At 36.4% G+C, this 11,933-nt stretch overlaps 1 protein-coding gene across 1 annotated transcript in view; it reads right to left on the bottom strand.

Moving 5' to 3' along the window:
• MEI4 (meiotic double-stranded break formation protein 4) overlaps positions 1 to 7,267 on the bottom strand; it is a gene marked incomplete at its 5' end in the record, with an annotated part of 55,291 nt that extends 48,024 nt beyond the window's left edge. The window contains one exon of the mRNA XM_026038456.1: positions 7,003 to 7,267. Within this exon, the coding sequence (XP_025894241.1) occupies positions 7,003 to 7,267 (265 nt within the window). The remainder of the gene's footprint in view (positions 1 to 7,002) is intronic.
• Positions 7,268 to 11,933: the final 4,666 nt, after the last annotated feature.

Raw genomic sequence — 11,933 nt, forward strand, 5'->3', positions numbered from 1 at the left:
CTAGCCCATGGGATCTTTCCCAGCAGGTCTCTGCTGTGGTTGTTTTCCAAAGCGAGTATTGACTGGTGTCCAGCAGGGAATCCTCTCACCTTAGAAAAAGGAAGCTAGGAACAGGAAGAAGCCCAAGATGCCCCTTAGAGCCTGACCATTCTTCTGCAACTGTCCTTTCACATTCCYTGCTCCCCACCAAATGCCAGAGGAAAAAGAAGAAAGTGATAACAGAGCACTATAATCTAAAAAAGCAATTCATCCAAACATGTAGTCCTGAAGAAGTAGCTGTGCACAGACCAGAAGAGTCAAGTTACTGGTGAAGGTTTCTAGTCCCCATCCTGCTAGCATGTTGAAGAAAATGAGGAGTTTGGCATGTTGAAGAAAATGAGAAGTTTGGTTATACTCATTAAGGAATACATATGTTTTGATCTGGTCTTTTCAAATTCATCTGCTTGATTATTCTCTGAAAATTCCTGACCCCGGTGATTTTCCCCTTCTGTTCCTTTTTAGGTAAGCAAGCTGGAGAAGCATCACCAATGAGGGTATTTCCATCATTTATGTCTTGCCCTTTCAGAGGTCTGAATCAAATTATTCAGAAAATGTTTGACTGGCCTGGCATGCTTCCATTTTCATGGAAGCAGAACTTCCTGACTCCTTCTGCTTTGTCTCCAGATAAAATGCTGGAGGACTCAAAAGGAGAGTATCCGGAAGCTTCTGCCCCTTTCTACTGAACTAGCAACTCACAAAGAAGTGGAAAGGTAAAGAGACTGAATTCTGTGGCACAAAAAAAAAAAAGGCTGTTGGGCACTTGTATGCATTTTATTTCAGCTGCTGAGCTGGTTMCAGTCCTGTGCCCAACCCTGGCTTTCTGCTTTTCCAGAATAAAAAAGAAGAAACTAATTCTATAAAAGCAGAGAGGGAAAAGTTCTTTATTAGAGGAATAAGCACCTCAGTAAATTCCTATCCACTGAATAAGAAGAAAATAATATGAAACGAGATAGAAATTGAAGACAACAAAGAGAGAATATGTAGAATATGTGTATTCATATATGCTCATATTTGTAACAGTTTTGCTAAAAGAATATCTGCATAATTCAGTTATAATTCTTGAAGTATATTGGCCTAAAGCAACTGAGACAGTAAGTATTCACCCTCTAAAGCATCATACCTCAAGTACATGCTGGGCACAAAAGGCTAGAGTATTCCATTTATGCCTTCTTGAGTTGGGGAAAAAAATAAAGAAAAAGAAACAGCTGCAGGCTTTTCAGATCTGTAACAGAGGCTGCCAAGTGACAATATGACTGTTGATTTGACGAGCTGGTAACAGTTAAGGAATCTAGCCTTAGAGGGTAGGTGCTTCAATCCCTGAATCAATCAATCAGGGCTTTGTGAGACCCTTTGCTTTGGAACTGCATGAAAAGACAAAGACAACACCTTGCACAAATGTTTTCTGGTCTTATTCCTGGTAAAGTGCCAGAAATTCTCTCTCTCTCCTCTCTGTCTTGTTTTAATCTTAATCAAAAGAAAGGCAAGAAACTTTGRTGACTATGATTTTTTTTTCCTACTCACAAGCTTCGTAGTTGTAAGGACAGTATATACGAGGAAGGTGAAAAATAATTAATACAAATTTACAAAGGATTTGCTTTTTTTTCTGACATAGTCAGAAATACCACCATTTAAAAGGAATACCAATGTCCTTGTACTCAGAAAGATAACTGCACATTGAGTTAAATAATGACTTTCCAGACAAAACAGAGCCACTGAATATATATACCACAGGGATTTTATAAACAACACAGTAAATTGTAACAATCCATACTGGCAAATAGATTATTTATCTGTAGCAAAACATTCTCCTCCTCCTCAGTAAGGAAACGCAAACTTCTTAGGGCCTCAGCGGACAGAAGTCAAATAAGGTGGAATTAAAATAATTTAGACAACACATATTTAAAAATGGGTCCTTTTTTTCTTTCTCTTTATGCACAGTTTCAAAGGGCTCACAAATTTGCCACATCACAGATATAAATCCCAATGGGCAGACTCTCATCAGTACTTAAGCCTCTGAAAGACCTGCGATTATTATTACTAACAGCAGGCAGGAGAGAAAAGCTCCCAAATTCAGAATTCAGAACAGAAACACAGAGCTGCTGAGTGAACCTTGGTTGAAGGACTCCAACTCTTCAGCTCTAAACAGTCAGCACAGATGTATATGCAGTATCTGATGCTTAATGCATCAGATTTATTCCTTCATGAGATTTTTCTGTTCTTGCATTTACAGAAGCATCAAACACAAGAGAGCCAAACAAGAGCTAAGGGTCGAAATGTTCTAAAAGATGCTCTCTTTTAGGCAAAATGCCAAATGAAAAATTGAGCCTGGAGAAAAAAATGGAGGAGAAAAAAGATCCACAGTATCTCTASATTACCTGGCCCCTGGCACAAGCCCACAGCTACCCTCGGCATTAAAGACAACTGCTCTGCTGTGATATTAGGTAGCTAATGCAAACATTATGCTTTTAATAATCAGCCATAACAATGGCTTACACAGATCTGTAGTAGCCTTCAGAGGAAAAYGATGGGCCACTACTTGTATCGCTTTACTCTTCAACTTAGCTTCAAGCTCTCTGTGTTTCTTATCACTGCAGCTGGTACCTGCTAATATCTAACCTCACAGGAGAGGAAGAACCTTCTCCCGGTGCTAGAGCCACTCTCATTTTGGGTGCCTTCTGGTCTACAAACATTTTCTTCCTTAAAACAGCAACCTCAGGCGCTCTGAACACTGCCAGCAGGATCCACATAGAAGTGCAAAGATCTCATCTACAAATATCTCATCAAATGTCAGTAACGATCGTTCTTCACTCAAAGACAACAGGCTRAGAACGTCTCCCAAAGCAAATGGAAGCAGGAACCACATCTGCAGTTACATCTGCCTGATGAAGAGTATTTTCCTCGCGAAATAGCACATTGTTTAACTTCACTGTCCAAGGAAACTACATGCCAATCCAAGGCTTTGAGGAAGAAAAAAGCTGGTTTAGAGGGAAAAAAAAAAGACAGTAAGACGAATAGCAACCAAAAGCAGCAGCCTCAAAGTTAAATTTCCAGAGCTAGAAAGGGATTTTCCTCAATAAAGAAACAGACYGATACAAGCCAGATTTTCAGACCTTTTTGCTCCCTCTCAAGTGGTTAAAAGAAACTGAAGTGAAATAAAATGTCCTACCAGTTGTGGGYAGCATATGATGTAGGAGGAAAGAACATAATCTCTCTCAAATATTTTAACATCAAATATTTCTAGTTAAAAGTTTAATAAGCATAATCATACATTAAAAGCAAATATTTTAAGGAAAATGCATCTACACTTTGGTCTTTTAAATTAACAGAGCATTAGGACCCTAAGAGAACTGAAATACAGTATAGATAAAACAAATCTTTCCTACTCTGTGATTTCACTAGTTAGCTGAAACCAATGTTTGATTTCATGGGAATAATGAGGCTTGGTCAGCTACTCAATCCATGTTTGAACAGGCTGCTAAGACTATAAAAATAGTAAGTTTATATATGAAAAGGAGCATAGTTTACTTAATTGGTATTATTAAGGATCATGGGACTATCTAAGCCAATCARTCTCAATAGTGTAGACAGACATCTTCTGAGGGCAGTTTAATTCCTATCAATGGCTATCACAATTGGGTCAAGTGAACTTTACCATAAGCTTGTTACTTAACAGATAACAAAGAGCTCATGGGCAATTTAGCGTATCTGCAGACATCTAAAATTAGATGAGATTTATCTCATTTTAGATCTACTAATCAAATCATCTATGACTAGGTCAATAAGAATTAATATTGCAATTCCAGTTCCATTGCAGGATATGTTATTTGTCATGTTCTCTGCCTGCCTCACATGGAAAACATCTCACTCCTTGTTTGACAAATATCAGTACCATTCAGCTCAACAGCATGAGACAAAGAATCTACAAAATATTAGATTTGGAATGCAGAAGTTGGAGATGAACCAATTTCATTTCTAGTCTTCTGACAGAGTACAAGCTGAGTAACTGCCAGAACACACAAACAAGCAATAATTAAATAGGACTCATGACAGCCTCCTTCCTAGCCTTCTCCTCTAGAGCAACTTTTGCTATATGTATAAAAGAAAAAATCATTAAAACTTCTACCTAATAGTCTAACACACCTTCTCAAGTCAAAAAGATTAAAATCTAGMATCTTTTTCAAAGGCAACTACTGCTGCAGTATAAAAGCCTCATGAAGTTTTCCGATCCCAGGGCTAACAATCGCAAGTTAGAGAGCTCCTAGACAGGTATTTGGATTTTGGATTTATCTTCAAGTGTGAACAGTATTCTCCACCTCAGAGAGTTTGTGATCTCCCAGGGGATGTCTCCCCAGAACCCAAAGCGAGAGTCCACGGCCTGATTTCCAACGTCATCCTGTGTCCCTGATCTCTCAGGAAAAAGAACAAGAGGGCCCATTCTGTCTGATCAAGACACAGAAATAAGCTGGTAACTTAAAGGGGTGTTTCCTTTCCTATATACTTTTTAAACCGATTCCAATCCTGAACTTATAAAGGCTTAAGGTGAAAAAACATCAGAATTTGTTTTAGCAAAACAAAAAGGTTTCTTCATTATAAGAAAGTAATTCTAATCGGTAAAAAACAAAATATTTTAAGACAGACTGGTTGGTGTGCAGTATGCCTAGGCTGGTATGCAAGATAGCAGGAAAACTACTGACAGCTGTTATTTGTTAAGATTTACCACTTTTCTCTTTTTTTGTGGTAACTTCAGCAGAAAAAAAATCAACTGAAATCAGGTAGTTAGACTATCAATATTAATTCATGTGAGGCAGAATTCCCTCTCTGGTTCAGGCAGAGCTTTAGAGACAGTACTTAGGCAAGTCAGATATTTTAATAACTTAACTAGGTAGTATGACAATCACTTTGCCATAGTCAAAGAAACTGAAAGAAATTTGCAATGAAAAGAGGTTAACCTTTGTAATTCAGAAAAAATGGGTGAGGTAAAGATCTGAAAAAGGGCAAATAAAACATTCATCTCAAAAATGAAAACCACAGAGCAGTCAGCTTAAGTTGAATTCTTGGAACAAATAGCCAAGCTATCTATACATAAGGACACTAAAGAAAGAAAAGAGAGGAGTAAAAGCTGACACAGATTTTTCAATAACATAAAAGCAATCAGACTGGCTAGATATGTTTTGACAAGATAGCAATCTTGTGACCAGATGAAAAAAAAATAATCAAAAAATAGTGTCACACCATGGGTTTCATATGGCATTCTCATATACAAATGAGAGGAAGCCTAATAGACCTGAAGCTGTTTGTAGAATGAGTACAAAATTATATTCTGAAAGTAATTATCAGAATGATAATGGCAGGCTTAAGTCAATGATTCATTATCAAGCTGAAATAATGTGCTAAGCAGGTTTCCACGATCTCAAGTTTGGTATAATTTAGCTTGTGCATCAAAATAGATAGGTATGTTCACTTACTTTAAAGAGCATGTCAGACTAAGGGGACTACTACTTCAAGGAAGATAACTTAGATTTCAAGATGACCTTGTCAAATTGAAGATATAATTTTAAAAAGTTGCATGTTTATTCCATTTAGGAAAGAAAAAGCAACTTCACAAATTCAGAATAGGAAAAACCTAGATAAGGTTTCTGCAGAAAAGAACCTTCTGAAGGAAGATGAATACAAACCATCACGCTGGGATGTACAAAGAGACAACAAAACATAAAGTAATCCTTTTGATCTACTTAGCAGTGGTAAGAAAACCCCTGTTCAACGTGGTGTCTAGGTATGAGGAGCAAGTTATACTTCTGAAAAGACGTGGACCAGCTTCAGAAGAGACCAAAGGATCATCAAATGTGCATCTCATCTGCAGAGATGCAGAAGCATGATCTCCAAGTAAGGGACTAAAAAAACTGGAATTGTGAAGATTAAAAGGAAAACAGAAGTGAAGATCTAATAATCAGTCCTCAAATACATTAAAGTCTGTCAGAGAAAGAGGAAGAGAACAGCACCAGTAACCAAGAACTTAAAGTGTAGTAATAAAGCTTAGTCAGGTCAGACATTGGAGGCAAGGGGAGGAAGGCAGAAATCTCTCCTCTAACATGGAAGTGCTAAAGCAAAGTGCCTGGAATCTTTATGGAGCTTAAATAAAGATCTCTCAAGAATAACAAACTGTTTTGGAGAAGTAAGTGAGACCTTGAGACTAACTCTCACACTGTGATTTTGTAACTTATCTTTCTTTTACCTAGATTATTACACAGGGACTTGAAAAAAAAAAGATTTGCTCTTAGACGACTCATCTTCTGCAACTGAGCTTTGAGACACTAGATGCAAATGTTGCAAGCTACTTTCCCCTCACCAAAACCTTTGAGTTTCATGTTCTAAAGCCAACACATTCCTAAATAGCTTTCCTGGTCGGGACTATAATAATAATAATAAACATAATAAACATTATKTTTATGTATGTATGTAAACATTATGTATGTTACATAATTACATAATAAACATTCATAGGATCCACGTTAACAGAAACAGCAAATAAAATCCTTTACCTTGTCCACTTTTCCCTGTCATATAATGTTAAGTTAAAAGCATGAATAGTTATAAACCTTAAATTTTGCTTTTAAACATGTTCAATGTAGTAAAGAAAGAAAAAGAAAAGTAGGATGGTCTCTGACACATTCCAGTTTTAYATAGGGTGCCTCATTACTCCTACCAACTACTAACACCGAGGTTAGAGAGTAATATTTCGTACTCCCAGTTTTGGTCTGGAATTATTCCATAAGCACCATTTTCTCTTAAGTATATTTGTAATGGAAGCATAACTTCCGAGTAAGCATCAAATTCTCAAGCTAACTCATGACTGCACTAAGCGTCTCACTACTTAGCTTTGGGTTTGTTATTTTGAAAAATATAACACCATACACGCAAGTCCTTGCTATTGAAACATAYTGAGAAACAATTTCAGAAACTTACTGTTTTCCAAGCCAAATTTTGGACAGATCTTGTTCAAAAGAAGTTCCTGACGCAATCGAAGAACTTCAGCTTCCAGTGCTTCAACTTTTGACTTCCAGAGACTTCCAGAGGCAATACTCGTATCTTGTTCAGATACAATTTTGGCAAGATGCTCAGCATACTCTTTGCAGCTCTTGCCTGGTGGTTTTGAATGGATAATTGCAAAAGCCAATGCCAGCTTTGATATTTTCAAATACCAGACTTGATTTTCTCTTCTGCCTTTGATTTCTATTATATTAGGGAAAAAAGAAAACAAAAAGCAACTTTACCATGAGTTTATTATTATTACATATACATATTACAATATATGTATATGTATTAGTACATATTASATTATCCATAGTATTTTCTCTGCTTAGAAAACTCAACAGTGAAACCAGTTATTTTATTTYGAGTGTGTTCTTAAATCAATCAAGAAAAGCACAAAAAGCTGTCCACAATGTGAAAATAAAATACTGGTTTACATTCTACCTACTACAGTAAAGTTCAGCTGATCTTCAAAAATAATTGTGGAAATAACACATCCTTCTAATATGCTTACAGTTTTGCTGGAATACGCCTATCAAAATTCTGAATGCAAAAGATAATCCACTCAAACASCAGGCAAATCGTAACTCCTTGGGTGCAACTGTGTACTGGGTTATACAGAGTTTGCATTCAGCACATACTGTTTCTTGAAAGTGTAACCAAAAAATCCCAATCTTCAAAAAATAATTAAAAAAAAAATTGAAGACACTGTTAGTTTCTAATTTGGGAGACCTGGTAATTCTAACGTGTTGTTCTAACTCTACATTATACCTCAAGCCTACAGAGCGATCTGTGCAGACAGGTACCAGTACAAAATTCAGATTAAAGCTGACATAAAGGTGTTAAGCAGTTAAGTAAGTCCATACTAATCAGGTTTTATAATAAAATGAACACAAGAAAGTAACAAATAACGTCACCAAAAGAAAAAATGCCTAAAGCTTTTCTGATGTTACAGATTACAAGAGCAAGGAGAAAAGAAAAAGGAAAGATTTTCAAGTGAAAGTCAAAAGTGGCCACAACACAACAGGAGAGAAGGAAGAGATACTCAAAGTGACGTAAGGTGCAATCAAGAACAAGGCGGCAGTGTCAGCACTGTTACAAACAGTAAGGGCAGGAACAAAAACAATCAGAAGAGAGAAAAATAAGAATTATCTGGATAATTACATTATGGGCAACCACACGGAACCTGGGAATACAAGGAGAAAAATAAAATAAAAATAATTAATAATATCTAGGTTGTGTAATTAGAGCTTTTTTTTTCCTTTTTTTTTTTTTTTAATTTCACAGCGTTTTCATTTACTACGATACTGCACTTTTGTTTGAAAAACAAAACACAAAACTTCCAGAATATAAAACACAGATAAACAAAAGGAAACCTTCCCTGGTTTCATGCTGATCTGAGAACAAAACGATTCTTCAAAACACAGTACAACTTTTCTCTCTGTTAGCCAAGAAAAGTGCAAACTAAGCATTATAATTAATTTTTGTTCAGTGTCAGAGCTGCTTTGGATAAAGTATTTTATGTCATCCTTTCACCAAATCAGCTGGTACAACCAGGCTGATTACTTCCTTTCATTCTCCGCAGTTCTGGAGAACATTATGTATTTATTTATCTAGGAAAGCCACTTACAAATTCTCCTCCTCCTGAAATGCACAGTTCTCAAAAGCAATTCATGCACGTTCCTTGCATGATCTCCATTCAATTACACTAGACAGTCACATGTTGAAATGCAGAAAGCACAATGGATGAGACTGCAAAAATTGTTTAGTATTAACCCACAGCTATGTTGTAATTTACTACTCTCCATCTGAAACACCATATTCCTGCTCTGTGACAGGCTAAAATAATTGACAAAAGGTACCAGTGAAAATACAGTCTTTCTTTAACCACATAAAGCCATTTCCATATTGATTAATAATTTCAGCTGAGATTCAGCGCAGCAAAATGGCTTAAATGCAGGCCTACTTTGAACACCAGTAGCTCACAGAAATCACTACAACTTCTCCCTGCACGCACTACGCACCACACATGGGGTTGTTAATCCACTAAGGGTCAGAGCAAATGGTAATTCTTGAAGTCATATTTCAAATACACATGCATTTGCAAATGAATTAATTGTTAAAATACTTCACCTTAAAGTTTAAGTAGGATGTAAGTTACATCCTACTTAAGGATGTAACTTACTTTCCTCAGCTTGAAAACAGAAAACAAGCTGAGGAAATTCTGAAAGTTCTGGCATTGTCATTCTTGGATTCCCCCCTTTGTTTTCCTTCTGCTCTTCTCTGAAATGGGAGAATTATTTTTTGGACAACAATAAAAGGGCCATAAATGCACAGTACACACATATGGCAACCTGTATGCCCAAAACACACAAGTTTTGCCATTCCAGATTAAATACTTCTTTTCAACCAAGTTAATTCTGACTGCTGCAACAAATTCAAGATTTTCTATAAGCAGTTCTTTTGGAGTTGTACAATTTGCAAGTGTCTTTATAGAGCACTTGCTCTGCCAGACAAGGCAGCTGAAATGATGAGGATTTAAMGAAGTAGGAACATGTAAGACAATGCTGCACAATGCACTCCATTAACAGAAAGCTTATATAAAAAGGTATTACATTCAATTTATCAGTTGATCATTTAATTTAATTTTACAACAAAGGTAGAGTTTAAAAGCAGACAGTAATTTATGGAAGACCTAAAAAGCAGTTATGCATCATGTTTACTTGCGGGAACTGTCTTGTTTTCTAAACAAAGATCATCAGCATTAAAACAGCAGCAATATTTTTAAAACCACACAACTGAATATATTCGTATAACCTATTTTTGCTGATAYAACAGTCTGGGAGAAAATAAATAACAGAGAATGAACTAAGTTATGTTTACTGATATCTGTCTTTTGCTACTAAATATCAATGAAGGAGTTAAAAATAAGYGAAAGAGTAGAAACTGAACTATACTATCTATACACTATATATAGTATACTATATAAACTGTACTATATCTGCTGCCTAAAGCACTTCTATGTTAAATAAATTATATTCTTTACATGATTTCTTACTTAAAAAATATTTCATGCATTTCTTTTCATTCATAACTAAGAATTCCAATTAAAAATATTATCTTAATAGAAGTTAATTCTAAGCTCCAAAGCATCAACAGCTCTCTTGAAAAATAAAAAAAAAGAAAAATATAGCACCTTACATCTTTTCTTTTTTTTCTTACATCTTATTTGTCAAACAAAACATTTCACAAACACAGAACTATGTGAGTAAYTCAATTACTTCCAAGGCTGTGAATCAAACACATGGCGCCACACAGAAACAGTAACAACAACRAAGTATACAAATCTCTGCCTTTGAACTCAAAAGGTGTTCCCCAAATTATCTTGCCTTTTTAACAGGCATTTCAGCTAGGTATCATTCATACAGCATATGTCAAAGTCCGTTTTTACAAAGTTCCTTTGTAGAGCAGAGCCACAAATTAAAGGAGGCAGAGAGTTGCCTTCCAAGTTGCTTTCAGTGCTGCTTTATCATTTTGACATTACAAGAATCTGCTTCATGAAAGCTTTCCCATTTTTCTCCTTTTTAAAAGTACAGACTCCATGATGCTTTATAAAATGCTTTTTCAGTATGAGAATTTTTCCCTTATATAATATTCTGGTACGGGTCTAAAAATATTTAGTGCCAGCACTTTGTGAACGTCCAGGTGCCATCTATCATTAGAGAACCATTATTAACTCCTTCCTGTTAATTTTGTGATTACAGAATACATTATTATAGAGAAGAGACAACGTTTCCTATTAAACTGCTGTTACTTTAACCACTATGCACTTCACATTTGCATTCCAGCCCACAACTTTTCACTGCCTTAAAAATAAAAAACAAAAACAAGCCATACAGCATATGAAAAACTCCTATTAAGAARACACCTTTACATAATCTCAAGTCCAAGGAATATGGAAGTTCTTCTGAATATTGCAAGCTCTCAGATTCTGTGAAACACCCAAAAATGTTGATTCAAAAAAGCCCCCCCAAAATAACCTAACAACCAAACACTGAAAGGAACAGAAATAGGTAGTACATCACAATTTCTACAGCTCRGTTAAATGTAAAGCTCGGAGTTTGAAATGCTTCAGTAATATTTTTTCACTACTTTTTTACAGAATCACAGAAKGGTTGAGGTTGGAAGGGRCCTCTAGAGATCATCCAGTCCMMCCCCCTGCTCCAGCAGGGACACCCAGAGCACGGGGCACAGGGCGGCATCCAGACGGGTTTGGAAGATCTCCACAGAAGGAGACTCCACAGCCTCCCTGGGCAGCCTGTGCCAGGGCTCTRGCACCCTCACAGGGAAGAAGTTCTTCCTCACATGGAGATGGAACTGCCTGTRTTGCAACTTAACACCCAYTGCCCCTTGTCCTRTCACTGGCCACCACTGAGAAGAGCTTGACCCCTTCCTCCCTGCATTCTCCCCTCAGGTATTTGTACATATTGATGAGGACCACTCTGTTCTAGAGGGGACTACTGCATTTCAAACATCATACAACTTAGCACATGTGCTAATAAGACAACACACAGGCTCTTTTTCTTACAGATGTCAAACTGCCATTTTCTCAAGGGGATCTATCATGAAAGAAATCACATAAAGCAAGAACAGGTAAGATACCTGCTACATATAGGATACCTGTTTTGATRCAATTATTGAAATGAAATACTAATAGCATTTCACCACAATACTTTAGGAGATATAGATAAGAAATTAAATTTCAATTAAAAGGGAAGAAAAGCCTTCCTCTAACACCTTATATAGATTTGTTTCTGCAGTAGAAACCTTATACTGGATGGGTTTAATGAGGTATTTTTCTTCAG

Source organism: Nothoprocta perdicaria, unplaced genomic scaffold (assembly GCF_003342845.1).
Source record: "Nothoprocta perdicaria isolate Ctin4 unplaced genomic scaffold, notPer1 scaffold_21, whole genome shotgun sequence".
Lineage (NCBI taxonomy): Eukaryota > Metazoa > Chordata > Aves > Tinamiformes > Tinamidae > Nothoprocta > Nothoprocta perdicaria.